Source organism: Myxocyprinus asiaticus, chromosome 7 (genome assembly GCF_019703515.2).
Source record: "Myxocyprinus asiaticus isolate MX2 ecotype Aquarium Trade chromosome 7, UBuf_Myxa_2, whole genome shotgun sequence".
Lineage (NCBI taxonomy): Eukaryota > Metazoa > Chordata > Actinopteri > Cypriniformes > Catostomidae > Myxocyprinus > Myxocyprinus asiaticus.
Genome location: NC_059350.1, coordinates 31588096 through 31601499, shown reverse-complemented (window position 1 = coordinate 31601499; position 13404 = coordinate 31588096). Strand labels below are relative to the sequence as shown.

Below are 13404 nucleotides of genomic sequence, written 5' to 3'. Positions count from 1 at the left end.
ATGGGTGCTCGACCACTCCCTCACCTCCACATACCCCCACCACCACCTGACTCAGGCCGGGGGAACCATCCTTTTACCTGCGTGAAAGCTTGTTGGCATGACTCCGTCCACTGGACCGGGTCTGGGGCTCCCTTTTTAGTGAGATCAGTCAGCGGAAAAATTAGGCACAAACCTTCGATAGTAAACGGCCAGCCCCAGAAACTGTCTCACCTCCTTTTTGGTCTTGGGTCTCAGGCAGATCGTGATCACTGCGGCTTTATCAATTTGAGATCGCACCTGCTTGTGACCCAAGTGGAACCCCAGATACCGTACCTACACCCGTCCAATTGTGCACTTCTTCAGGTTTGCTGTGAGCCCCGCTCGTCGCAGCGACCTCAGAACTGCCCTCAGATGATGCATATGCCGCTGCCAATCATTACTGTAAATAATGATATCATCCAAATAAGCAGTGGCATACGCAGCGTGCGGTCTGAGGACTCGGTCCACAAGATGCTGAAACGTAGCCAGGGCCCCAAACAAACCGAACGAAAGGGTCCCAAATTGGTGTAATCCAAATGGTGTGGAGAAGGCCATTTTCTCATGGGACATCGGCATTAAGTGTCAAATAAAAGTTAGCCGAGCCCAACCGATCGGGCAGTTCATCAGTACGAGGCATTGGATAAGCATCAAATTTTGACACCACATTGACCTTTTTATAATCCATACAGAACCGGACCGAGCCATCGCTCTTAGGTACCAGAACCACCGGGCTGGCCCAATCACTGTGGGATTCTTCTATTATGCCCATATCGAGCATGGCCTTTAATTCTTCCTGTACTACTTGTTTCTTGTGTTCGGGTAAGCGGTAGGGACTACTACGTACCACTACTCCTGGGGTTGTCTCGATGTGGTGCTTTATGAGATTCATGCAGCCTGGGAGAGGCGAGAACACGTCAGAGAAATTATTTTGCAACCTGGCAACTTCCGTACGTTGTGATGGCGAGAAGTTGTCTCCGCATGGGACCAGGGTGAACTGATTGGCTTTTAGACTCACCTTCAGGCCGAGCTCCATGGTTTTAGTAGGTTGAGGTGGTAAATTTGATGAGCCCCGCCCCTATCTGTATGCACTACCTCATAATCGACTTCCCCAACTCACCGTGTGAATTCAAAGGGCCTTTGCCACTTTGCGAGTAATGTAGAGCTTGATGTGGGCAGTAATACAAGTACTTTATCTCCCGGTGCAAATTCCCGAAGCCAAGCTCCCCTGTTATACAGCCGGGACTGACGTTCTTATGCCTGTAGCAAATTCTCCTGTGATAGATGCCCCAGTGTGTGGAGTTTTGCTCTCAGGTCAAGAACTTATTGAATTTCATTTTTGCTATGTGAAGTTCCCTCCTCCCAATTTTCCTTCATAATGTCTAATACGCCATGGGGCTAATGCCCATATAATAATTCAAATGGGGAAAACCCCGTGGAGGCTTGCGGGACCTCTCATACTGTAAATAACAGGAGTTCGAGCAAACATCCCAATTCCGAACATCTTCATGCACGAACTTCCAAATCATATTTTTTAAGGTCTTATTAAATCGTTCGACCAAGCCGTTTGTTTGTGGATGGTACACACTTGTCCGAATCGATTTAATACCTAATAATTTATACAGCTCGCGTAGTGTACGTGACATGAAACTAGTGCCCTGGTCAGTGAGGATTTCTTTCGGAATCCCTACTCAGGAGATTATTCTGAAGAGTGTCTCCATAACACTACGTGCTGAGATGTTGCGAAGAGGCACTGCTTCTGGCTATCATGTTGCATAGTCCACCAGAACCAACACAAAGCGATGCCCGTGTGCTGACCATTCTAATGGCCTGACGAGGTCCATGCCAACTCTGTCAAAGGGAACCTCGATCAACAGAAGAAGGCACAATGGCCCTTTTGGAGTGGCTGGCAGATTCACCAGCTGACATTCGCAGCATGTAGCACACCACCGGCTAACATCCCCGCGAATGCCCGTCCAATAGAAATGGGCCATGAGATGGCTTATTGTTTTCCCCTGTCCCAAGTGACCTGCCATCGGACTATGATGAGCTGCCTGGAACAACATTTCCCGATGGCTCTTTGGTACTAACAGCTGGGTTGTATCTTCTTTTGTCTGAGCGTCACTCAATACAACTATCATTTATAATTGAGAAATACAGATATGTGAGTGCAATGTGTGGCTGAAGGCGTTGACCATTAATTACTTTCACTTGGCCAAACGCATGCTTAAGAGCCTCGTCTCGCGTCTGCTCCAGATGGAAATCCCCAGCGGGAATTCCCCTAAGGGCTGGGGAAGCCGAGGCTTCCCCCTCCCTCACATCATCCTGACGCAGATCTGACGTAGACGGCCCCAGCGCCATCTCCCCCGTCAGCGCATTGCACACCCCCCACTGTATTACAGGACCTATCCACACACAACCCTTTAACAATTCGGGAAAAGCCGGCCAATTAGTACCCAAAATTAGTGGATGGGTGAGGCGGGAACTAACCACTGCCTCAGTGTTATGTTTTTGACCCCGAAATAGAATAATGACAGTCACTACAGGATAATTGTAAATTTACATTTATGCATTTGGCAGACGCTTTTATCCAAAGCGACTTACAGTGCCCTTATTACAGGGACAATCTCCCTAGAGCAACCTGGAGTTAAGTGCCTTTCTCAAGGACACAATGGTGGTGGCTGTGGGGATTGAACCAACAACCTTCTGTGTACCTGTTCAGTGCTTTAGTCCACTACACCACCACCACTCCTAAATATCCCCGTGCACACACCTCACCTTCACCCAATTATTTGAATCCAATGCCCCATTTTGAACCAAGCATTGATGAATAAAGGTTTGGTTACAACCTGAATCTCCCCCCCCCCCAATACTCACGGGTATTTTATACATCCTGGCTCGATCGGGGGCGGCCTGTGGAGTGTTGGGGACCCGGATCACCATCCCCACCTCCATCACCGGGAACTGTTCGCGGATGTGTCCCGGCTCCCTGCAACTCCAACAGACAGGCCAAACCTCATGCCCACACCTGTGGCGGCAGCTTCCCCCACCTGAGAGGAAGAATGGGTAGAGCCTGGGGAGAGATAGACAGGAGTGTGAGCACACCTTGTTCCACAGTTTTCAGGGAACTCTGGGCTCCTCGGTCAGCACCCACCGCCGGCAGGCATCGTGGAGCTGTTGATCAAAGGCAAACGGGCGGCCTACTTCTCTCAGTATCAGGGTTCGGAACCGCCAGCGATGCTCTTCAGGACTGCGGCTGACCTGCTGCATGACGGCTTTCTTCAGCTCAGGGTACCTCAGGAGGTTGTCAACTGGGAGTTGTTGGGCCGCGATTGGGCCTCACCGGTCAGCAGCGGTAGGAGGTGGACTGCCCATTGCGCCCACGGCCATTCCAGAGCTTGGGCTGTGCGCTCGAAGAGCTCCAGAAAGGCCTCTGGCTCATCTTGCGCCCCCATCATCGCCAGCATCACACCCCCCCAGGGTACCAAACTCCGCAATGCCCATCGGTCCACCTCTTGGTCTCGAAGAAGTGCCTCGAAGCGCTGTTGCTGCTCCACCCGCAGATCCATGAGGGCCTGGTGTTGCGCCTGGTGGATGCTGGCGAGGGATTGAAACACTTCCTCCGGCAGCGTACCTTCCTCCTTATCCTAGGTTTTGGCACCAGTGTAACAAAGGTTCGGGATGGGCCGATAAAGGAGGAAGCAGTTTCCACATTTCATGTGAGTCTGTTTTATTCACAAATAACCAACAATCGCTGTACAGCTTCACTCAAAACACAAGACGGCTTTTCAGCATCACTCAAATAAACAGTCCGCTTTTCAGCTTCACACAACACAAGGCTCTTTCTCTCTCTCAGGGGACAGACACGAGACTCTGGTCTGTCTATCTTTCTCCTCTCTCTGTGAACTAGCCGTCTTTTTATCTCCCCCTATATTCACTGTGAACATAGAGATGGTAATTAGTCACAATTCATCTCAGGTGGATGTCCTTACCGCTCTCTCTCTCCCCAGATGGGTGCTCGACCACACCCTCACCTCCACAGACCCGTATTTGCCTTTTTCACAGGCAGCAAAATAATGCTACAGACTTAGGATTTGCAGCTTATTCCCATTACCAAGCACTAAAATATAACTAAAAACAGTAAAAAAACGGCGGAACAGTCGGTGTTTACTTAAAGTAAATCCCTTTCTCACTAAAGGCTGCGCATTCGGTTTCGGCAATCCACAAATAGATAAGTAGACAATCACACACATTTACATGGTAAAGTGATTCCATCACTCTTTTGCTCTCCTCATGCGCCCTGTATGTGTGTGTGAAAGAGAGATAGATGGAGAGAGACAGACATAGAGCACGCAGAGAGAGAGACAGAGATAATTTCATCGTGTGTCTTGTTGAACACTTCAATATGAAAACAGCCAAATTCAGGACATTTAGGGAATCTAGAAATCCCGAATGGATGCTTAAGGTTAAAAAAAAAACAGCACATATGGTCATAATAGCCTCCATTTAAAAGTCTTCAGATTTGAGGGACGTACCTTTGCATTATTTTTGCATTAACAAGTGCCACCATCTCATGCAGACTGCTGAGAAAACGCTGTCATGTACACTCACAGCGCAACATGAGATATGAACCTTGTAAAAATTGTAAAAAAAAAAAAATGAGGAGCTTGGTTTTTCATCTTTGTTATCTGCCAAAATGACGGACAGCATTTGGAATTATCCGTCAATGTTTTAAAAAATAGGCAAGTGATGGAGAATTAGGTTAATGCAACCTTTGCATATTATATCTGGTTCGACTCTAAATGTTTCGGGCATTGGCAGCTTTTGGGGGGGGGGGGGGGCTTATCGGTGTAACTTTCATTTTCCAGTAGATTTTTAAGCCACATGTAGTTGTTATAACACCCTCTAACAGCACAAATTTGTTCAGAGCCTCCGCTGCTCGCCATCACCAGTAACGTTTGTCTAGCTGATAACAACAACTAAGCGGAAGTGCGAAGCATCCAAGAGGAAGTCTCTCGCTGTAATGGTGCCGTACATAGAGAAGTCAGGAAAAAGGTGGATAGGAAGAATCAGTTGTGACCTTTCACCTTCGGACTTTCTGGATGTTATACAGCTTTATTTCGTTTTTTGCACATCTATGAATCAAATTTGACCTAAAAGTATTTCAAAATTTCACAAATTTAGACCCTAGCCCAATACTGTTTTCTATTTTTCCCATCTGCTTCACTGCATCTTTCCTACAAATTGCATGCGTTCCTCTCAAAGGGGTTTGTGCAGGCATGCACATGTCCACACATACACAAACACAGTATTTTTTACAGTTTTAAACAGGCAATATGTTAGTAAATAAGATTACTGACGTGATTTTGTATGATAGGGTACAATGGGGCTAAAGGCACACAAATGGTAAAATATCTATTGGATGTTATTTTCTCCTAAAACAATACATGGCAAAAATAACTATTACTGCACCTTCATAAACCCCTGTTACACTGCAAATTGTTTGACATAAGTGGGGAGGAATGGATTTGTTGCAATGGATGTGCAAAGTGGACCCATTTTGACTGGTGGAAAAGGTAATAGAGATTAATTTGTTAAATAGGCTTGTACTAAAAGTTTATCTCTAAACTGTACACTGTTGATTTTCTACAAGCAGAATAAATCATAAATTGTTGATATATAGTTGATGTAGTATATTATAAAATGCCTATAATGATTAAAATAAACATAAATCAAGACATCCTCGGCCAATGTTTTCCAAGTTGAAATAAATAAATTAAATAATTTGTAAAAAATTTACCCCATTAATATTCAATACAGAGTTTCCGCTAAGAAATTTTGGTGCCAGCCAAAGTGTCTGGAAATGACAAAGTTTGCTGGACAAATTGGAAAAATCCGGTCATTTCATTTCTGGGTTTATTTTGCGCTGTAACTCTATGGATTATGCATAATAATGTGATATAATAATGACACAAAATAAAAATAAAAAATTTTAAAAAATGTAAAGCAAAAAAATTCAACCAAATTTGCCATATGTCCTTTAGTTTACAAAGAAATATTTAAATAACAAAAATCGTTAGGTTATGTCTAGGGCTGTGCGATATGAATAATATGCTTCTTATCTGACACACACATCTGTGTTTCATGTGAGTGTCGTGTGCACTTTCTCTGGATCACACAAGTGCGGGCGAGTCCAGCAGGCTTCCCGAAATTTACAGGAAAGCTAGAGCGGGTCGGGATCACTCATGCTACTTCATTTTTGACCCAGGGAAAACCCTGAAGAGAAAACATCTCCACAGAATGGGACGACTCCCAAACAAGTCAAGAAAATGAAGAGGAGCTTGCTATTAAAACAGGTGCGACATCTGGACATCAAATAAAGCACGCAAAATAATGTTATGAAAGCCAAAAGATGCGCTCCGCATTATTTCGGATTATGTATGTTTTTGCAAGAAGGGTTTATAATTATTTCATATTTATTTTCTGCAAGAAGTGTTTACATCATTTTGGTTATTTTCTGAAAGAAGTGTTTTCATTTATATATATACACTGGCAGCCAAACGTTTGGAATAATGTACAGATTTTGCTCTTATGGAAAGAAATTGGTACTTTTATTCACCAATGTGGGATTCAGTTGATCACAATGTATAGTCAGGACATTACTAAGGTGAAAAATTACTATTACAATTTGAAAAAAAAAAATTAAACTACTTCAAAGTGTTCTCATCAAAAAAATCCTCCAAGTGCAGCAAAGACAGCTTTGCAGATCCTTGGCATTCTAGCTGTCAGTTTGTCCAGATACTCAGGTGACATTTCACCCCACAATTCCTGTAGCACTTGCTATAGATGTGGCTATCTTGTTGGGCACTTCTCACACACCTTACAGTCTAGCTGATCCCACAAATGCTCAATGGGGTTAATATTCATAACACTCTTTTCCAATTATCTTTTGTCCAATGTCTGTTTATTTGCACACTCTAACCTTTTCTTTTTGTTTTTCTGTGTCAAAAGTTGCTTTTCTTTGCCATTCAACGCAGGCTGCTTTTGCCAGTGTACAGTATAAAAACCGCTGTGGTCACGTAATTAGAACTCCGCTTTAGGAAAGTTTAAACCTCCGTGTCAGCAAAGCGCTGTAATCATTAGGATGGTGTCACGCTGTGCATTTGTGGCATCAATAAAAGGGGTTGCTGATGCTTCGTGTTAATATTTTTACCAGACATTGTGTCCAACCATGTTTGAATTTGTCAGACATTAGGAAATTTTAACGGTCAAAAACGGTAATTACCGGTTTTTGACACTATCATTGTACACTTTGGGACCAGAATAAAAAAAACTGATAAGGGGGGTCTTTTGTGCCATTGTACACTAATCAAGAATCGATGTATTTTGAATGGTTTTCAATACCATTACATACAAAGGACAAAAGGAGGGTGCTGTTTCTTAAGACAATAGGAGGGTTAAACTGCCCAGCCCTAGTGTTTGTGTGAGTATGATAGTGTGGAAGAAAGAGACATACCTCTCTGAGCAGGGGGTCAGATATGGAGCTGAGGTTGACCGCTCCTTCATAGGTCAGGTAGTAGAAGACATTAAGAGCTCTGATGGCCTCAGGTCCCTGCTGCTTGTATCCGAATATCAGATCAATCCACTGGTGCAGCTGACACGACACAAACTCACTCTCCAGGGCCTGTGTGACAGTAGACATATGTCAATCAGACCAAGAGAATACACTCAAAAAAAAAAAAAACTGATTTATGATAATCTTGAAGTCATTAGACAGAATAAAACAATCAAGACTGAGTTGGCAAATAAGCTCAGCACCGAATAAGGTACATGAGACAGACTGATAGATTTGTTATTTTTTAATTTTTTCATATGTCCATAAACTCATGAAAAGCTCAGCAGAGAATGCAACTAAGTAGCATGTGTAACAGGATCTGTCAAAATGTGCTTTCAACAGTCACATATGACATAATATACACAGATTACAAGCAAATGCTTCCAGAGCAGAACCACTGGAGCAAAGCATATCGTCTTATACAAGCACAACAAGATATCTTTGCTCTTTTGTTTAGTCTCATCTCTATGTGCTGTGGGGAGTCTGAAAGCGTTGTTTTTCAGAGCTATGATTGTTCTTAGACTGTCATAACACTGAAACACAAGCTGTTTCTCTCTTCATTAGCCACCAAAGGAGGTCCTGCTCATAAAAAATAGCAATTGTGTTCATTTGCTCAAAGCTGTGCGGGCACAAAGTCCTCTAAACGAGCCCAAATGAGTATGAGAAGAGCCTTGATTGTCATTGCTGCCTTGTGTCACATTAATTTTGAGACAAACATTAGGCCCTGCATTTAAACAGCAATTTATATCATTTAAATGCTTACTGGAAGGGTTTTGGCATCACTCATTTAAATGTGAATTTGTTGACAGCTAATTTTGCTTAATTTGCACTCCAAGCTTTCTTAATTAGAACATTAAATCAGAAGGGCAATGAGAGAAGCTGTGAAACATGACATCTGCTCTACAAAAACAAGCTTGGCTGCAAACTGAATCAGTTTTTGTACATTGACAACTTTATAAGTGATATCACAGATAAAGATTAGCAAAAGTTCAAAGATAAAACTCAAAGCATTTAGATCAATTATAAATTAATAAAACAAAATTTTTAACTGAAATGATTTTTTTTTTTAATGAAAAGTAACTGAAATGATTTTCAAATGCTTTATATAGTAGAGCTTGTATGAGATCAACAGCGTATGTGCTGTGAAGATTCACACAAAGCTGAGAAATAATTGTTTTTCATTATCATGATAGGATGCTATTGACTACTAATCACTCTGTATCTTTATCAATATACTCTGTCCTTTTACTGAAAATTTTTAAAAGAAAATGATCAGCTTTTTGACATTATTGTAGAAAGGAAGCGATAGGGAGAAGAACAAGTGATGAGCCTGATTTGAACTAGGTCCAGTGTTGGGGAGAAAAGAATAAAAGCAGTAACTAAACAAACTTTATATTTTTCAGTGTGACAGTAGCTTGGCGGTTTGTAAAAACATTTCTGAAGGGCTTTTCCAGTAACATGCTACTTTGTCCAACGAGCAGCAATGTAGCGTGACAAAATGCTACATTGCTATTTTTGACACACTACATTGCCTGTGCAGCTTTATAGCTATGCGAATTGAGATAATAATCAAACACACTCTCCTAATATCTTCACTTTCCATCCACTTTGAAGCATTGGGAAGTCCACACACATAAGTGCCATGGAGCAACATTCAGGGCACATACTCTACTCACCAGGTGACAAAGAATGGATCTTTCATTTATCTTCTTCATGTTTTATTAGTAGGGCAAAGCAATACAAAAACTTTATTGAGACATGGAGATTTATTAAAATGTATCTATTATCTATTTATCTAATACAATTCTATTACAAAGAGGACCTGTTCCTCTTATACTCTTATGAGGAGGGGGAGATGTGTACATACAACAGAGGATTCCTTTTAAAAAATACTATACACAGAGGGAATGCATTTATGATCAGAAAGAGATCTAAATGTTTATGTGCTTTTATTTATTTTTTTAAATAAAATGTCAGGTTAAGATGTCTGGTATGATAGAAGACAGATGTTTTACGTCTGTCTACATCTATAAAGATTGTCTTTTGCAATTTTATCTACCTATTTGAAACACACTTTTAGAACATATGACCATTTAAGAATAAGGGGAAAAAAATTATCACTGGTGAAGGTATTTAAATTCATGTATACTCTATGTACACAAAAAAGGCCCAAGAATGGGTAAGATCCAGCTCATTAAGACTGCTCATATCTGAAGAGCATTATTGATGTACCAATTAGTCGAGCCAGTATGTCCAGTAAAATCCACTGGGAATCATCAGCATTATGGAAATGTGTGTGTGTGTGCGTGTGCTGAAGTGCTGGTAAATATGGGGTGAGGATTCACAAATGCTGTATCAGAAAAATACTTTTGTTTTATTTCAGTCACTCTTTTTTAACTTGTGCAAATGCTATGCAACAAAGAATAAAATAAAAAAAAAACATGATTTGAGCAGGGCATAAAATAAAAATCTCTCAAAAATAGTTGGAATAATGGATGCAATTTTCTCTGCACTTGTCTATTATTAGGCACATATCTTAATTTTGCTGAAAAGAAATGACAGCAGTGGGTTCTGGTTTATGAGCACTTTGACCTGGAAAATTGACCTCACATTTGGCAAAACTGACAAAATGTTGGTATGGTAAGAAGAGTTCTGTGAAATAGGGAAGGTCTGGGTCTGCTCTATTCTTGCTCTCTAGAGAAACCAAATTACAGCCAAGACTTTTAGGCTGGGGGAGTATTCTGAAAACCATGTGAATGTCATTTCCAAAACCTATAACTTTGAATTCCAGCGTTATGTGCGAACTGACGAGCTCACTGAGAAACAAAACAGCTTTGAAGACTTTTGCTCTTTAACAATTATCACTAGATTTCCAGGCACATAGAAAACCTAGAGTACATGCAGTACTGCAAGACACTAATAATGCTTTCAAACATGTCTTTTAATGAGATGAGATCTCTATGAGCTTTTTATAGCTCTCATTGACCATTTACCTGTCTTTAACAGCCCTTTAAATGCATTTTAAGGACTTAGAGGTAAACTGTCTGTGACCATGTTAAAATGTCAAGTAACAAATCAATCTGACTGTTTTGCATGTGAATATAGTGCTGTCAAGGGCTAAGGAAGATGGTGAACATATGGGCAGGCGGCAATATTTGACTGGCAGCTGGACTATGCTCTACTGATTAAGAGAGATTATGGTGTCAGTCATCATGCACATTGACTGTGAGATCAGTCTTTGCTCAGAGAGATGGCAGACACACACACACAGACAGACACAGATAAACAGCATGCATCTGTGGAAGATGTACATATATACAGAGCAATTAAATTTTTTTTAATACAGTACACACCGAACATGTATTTTTGTGCGTCTGCTCTGTTTTTCTATTTTTCTACAGCGAGACAATGTTCCAAAGATGTTCGTCCAGCAACGTCTTTGAGCGTTGCACTGCATCTCGCTGTTTCTTCAGTGTCTCACGCAGGACCGCCACATTTTTTTCAAAGTTTCAAAAACGCATCTCGAAACACCTGCGTTCTGTTTGATTCGTCACACTTTCATTAGTTTTTAGCACAGGTGTCACAAAGTTTCTATGTTCTGAAGAAGTTTAGGCTGCATTGTTACACATGATTCCAGAATGTTCTGCACCCAGCAAAGTTATGGCGCTTGATAAATGTTAAGCGAATGTTTTTTTGCCCTTCTGCTCCGCCGTGACTTGTTAAAGTTGTATATGTTTACTGTTACTATACTGTTACGAATGCTGCCTACGATGCTGACAAAAAAAATACAGCCTATTGCAACAGTAATTGCTTGTAAAAGAAAATATAAAGAGAGTGAGTGATTTTGGGTTCGGGTCTAGTTTGGGCTTAAAATCTGACAGTACCGTTCAGGAAGGGTCACACGGCCATGGGTACGGGGCGGGTTCGGGTTTCATTTTAGGGCCCATGAAGACATCTTACTGGAAGTACCTGTCTGTTACACAGTTTGCAGAGTAAACTGGGGTTATCATTTTTCAAATCGCACCATGGATACATCACGGGTTGTTGCACAATGGATTCATGGTATACAAGGTGTATACTGCTAGCCCTGCTCCTTGTTAACTACTCTATTTGATGATTTCTGTTTGGTCATATATAATCAATGTGTAGCCAAAAAAGATTTACTATTTCAGTAATGGTGCGTTCTTGTCATGTCGGAATTACCATAATTACAAGATTCCGACTGGTAAAAATATTCACGTCTTTGTAGAACTCGTAACAACGAGCTTTAAATTTGTCAAGTTAACAAATGAAGACAGCATTCATGGCTAGTATTAAAGGGGTCATATCATGAGGAATCAAATTTTCCTTGATACTTTGAGATATAAGAGGTCAAAAACACACTGTAAATTTCAGAACTCAAAACGTAATCCCCAATGCAATAAAAGTATTTATTGAAACCAAGCCGCAAAAACACCTCATTCTCTACTTCCACGATTTCCCTACATCTCTAGGGGCCCATTAATTCATGACTGCTTCTACAGCAACAACACCAGTGCCTACTTTACATAATCACACCCTTGGCACCGCCCACTGGCGCTCCATTCACAAACTGGGAAAAAGAGCAGGACACACAAGCCTATGTGGCCTATTAACTATTCTTGAAAACCAAAGGGGACCCATCTGGACTTTTATATATATATATATATATATAATTTTTGTATATAAACATGCACTAGACAGATGTCTTTGACCGTTGTCATGTACAGTATCTTGCGCCGCTTTTAAAAGACATGGTGTCAAGTTACACCTCTGAAAACAAGACCCCTTTCTCTTTCATAAGCTTGCTGTTTTGACCACAAACGCGTCCTGGATGCCTTCTTGTGCCCATCTGCACTATTTTTAATTGTTGGTGTATGTAAACATGCATTAGATGGACATTTTTGACCGTTTTAATGCGTTTCCGGTGATGTGCCCACTGCAGGATGATACTGTATGTGTGTGCATTTAGTTCACAGTACTTTGGACTATGTATGTTTTTTCGGCTCATATCAGTGTGAGTTGCTTGTGAACCAGTCATAATACAATTCAAGCTTTGCAAAGGAAATGTTATTGAAGGATGGGGAAGTTAAAAAACACTTGGACCCAATCGCAAAACCGTAAGGAAACGGAGTTTAATTCATGAATATTTAAAATGTCATGACTGTTTGATAATTTATGGTGCTGTTGTGCTTGAGATGAACATTTTAATATACTCAGATGAAATGTGTTGGATGTGCATTGTGTAAACCCTAAAATGTAGTTTTATAATGTTGTGGAGCTTGTTTATTCTCTTTCGACTAAGTTTCAAATATGGCTATATTCGAGGGGCAGCACGATGTTAGCCAATCATAACAGTGGCCATTTTCGTTGAAGTTTAAATTTCTGGACAGAGGGCTTGAGACAGGGTTGAAAATGATCACATATTACTACATTATGAATGTTTTGGTGCAAAAAAAACTTTACTAACATTATCAGTGGACCTCAGGGAAGATACAATTACATACACAATTATAAAAAATAAAAAAATGACCCCTTTAAAAGTGATCAATAGCTCTTTGATATCATCTGCTGGTGGAATCTCCAAACTGCAAATGCAGGAACTGAGTTTAGACTTTGCATGGCGAATAGACATGGTTCTCAGCTGTCTTAGCGCAATTAACTATTTCTTAGGAAAATAGCAAATTGCGATTTGCGCCACTTCATTAACATAACATAACAGTTTGCACGCATACGGTCACAGATAGTACAAGCAC

The 13404-nt window shown here is 41.1% G+C and overlaps 1 protein-coding gene across 1 annotated transcript in view; it reads right to left on the bottom strand.

Moving 5' to 3' along the window:
- The window catches only part of LOC127443554 (lipopolysaccharide-responsive and beige-like anchor protein), a 309792-nt gene that overhangs the window by 70011 nt on the left and 226377 nt on the right, over window positions 1-13404 (bottom strand). Inside the window, 1 exon segment of the mRNA XM_051702239.1 lies at window positions 7532-7699. Coding sequence (XP_051558199.1) covers window positions 7532-7699 — 168 coding nt within the window.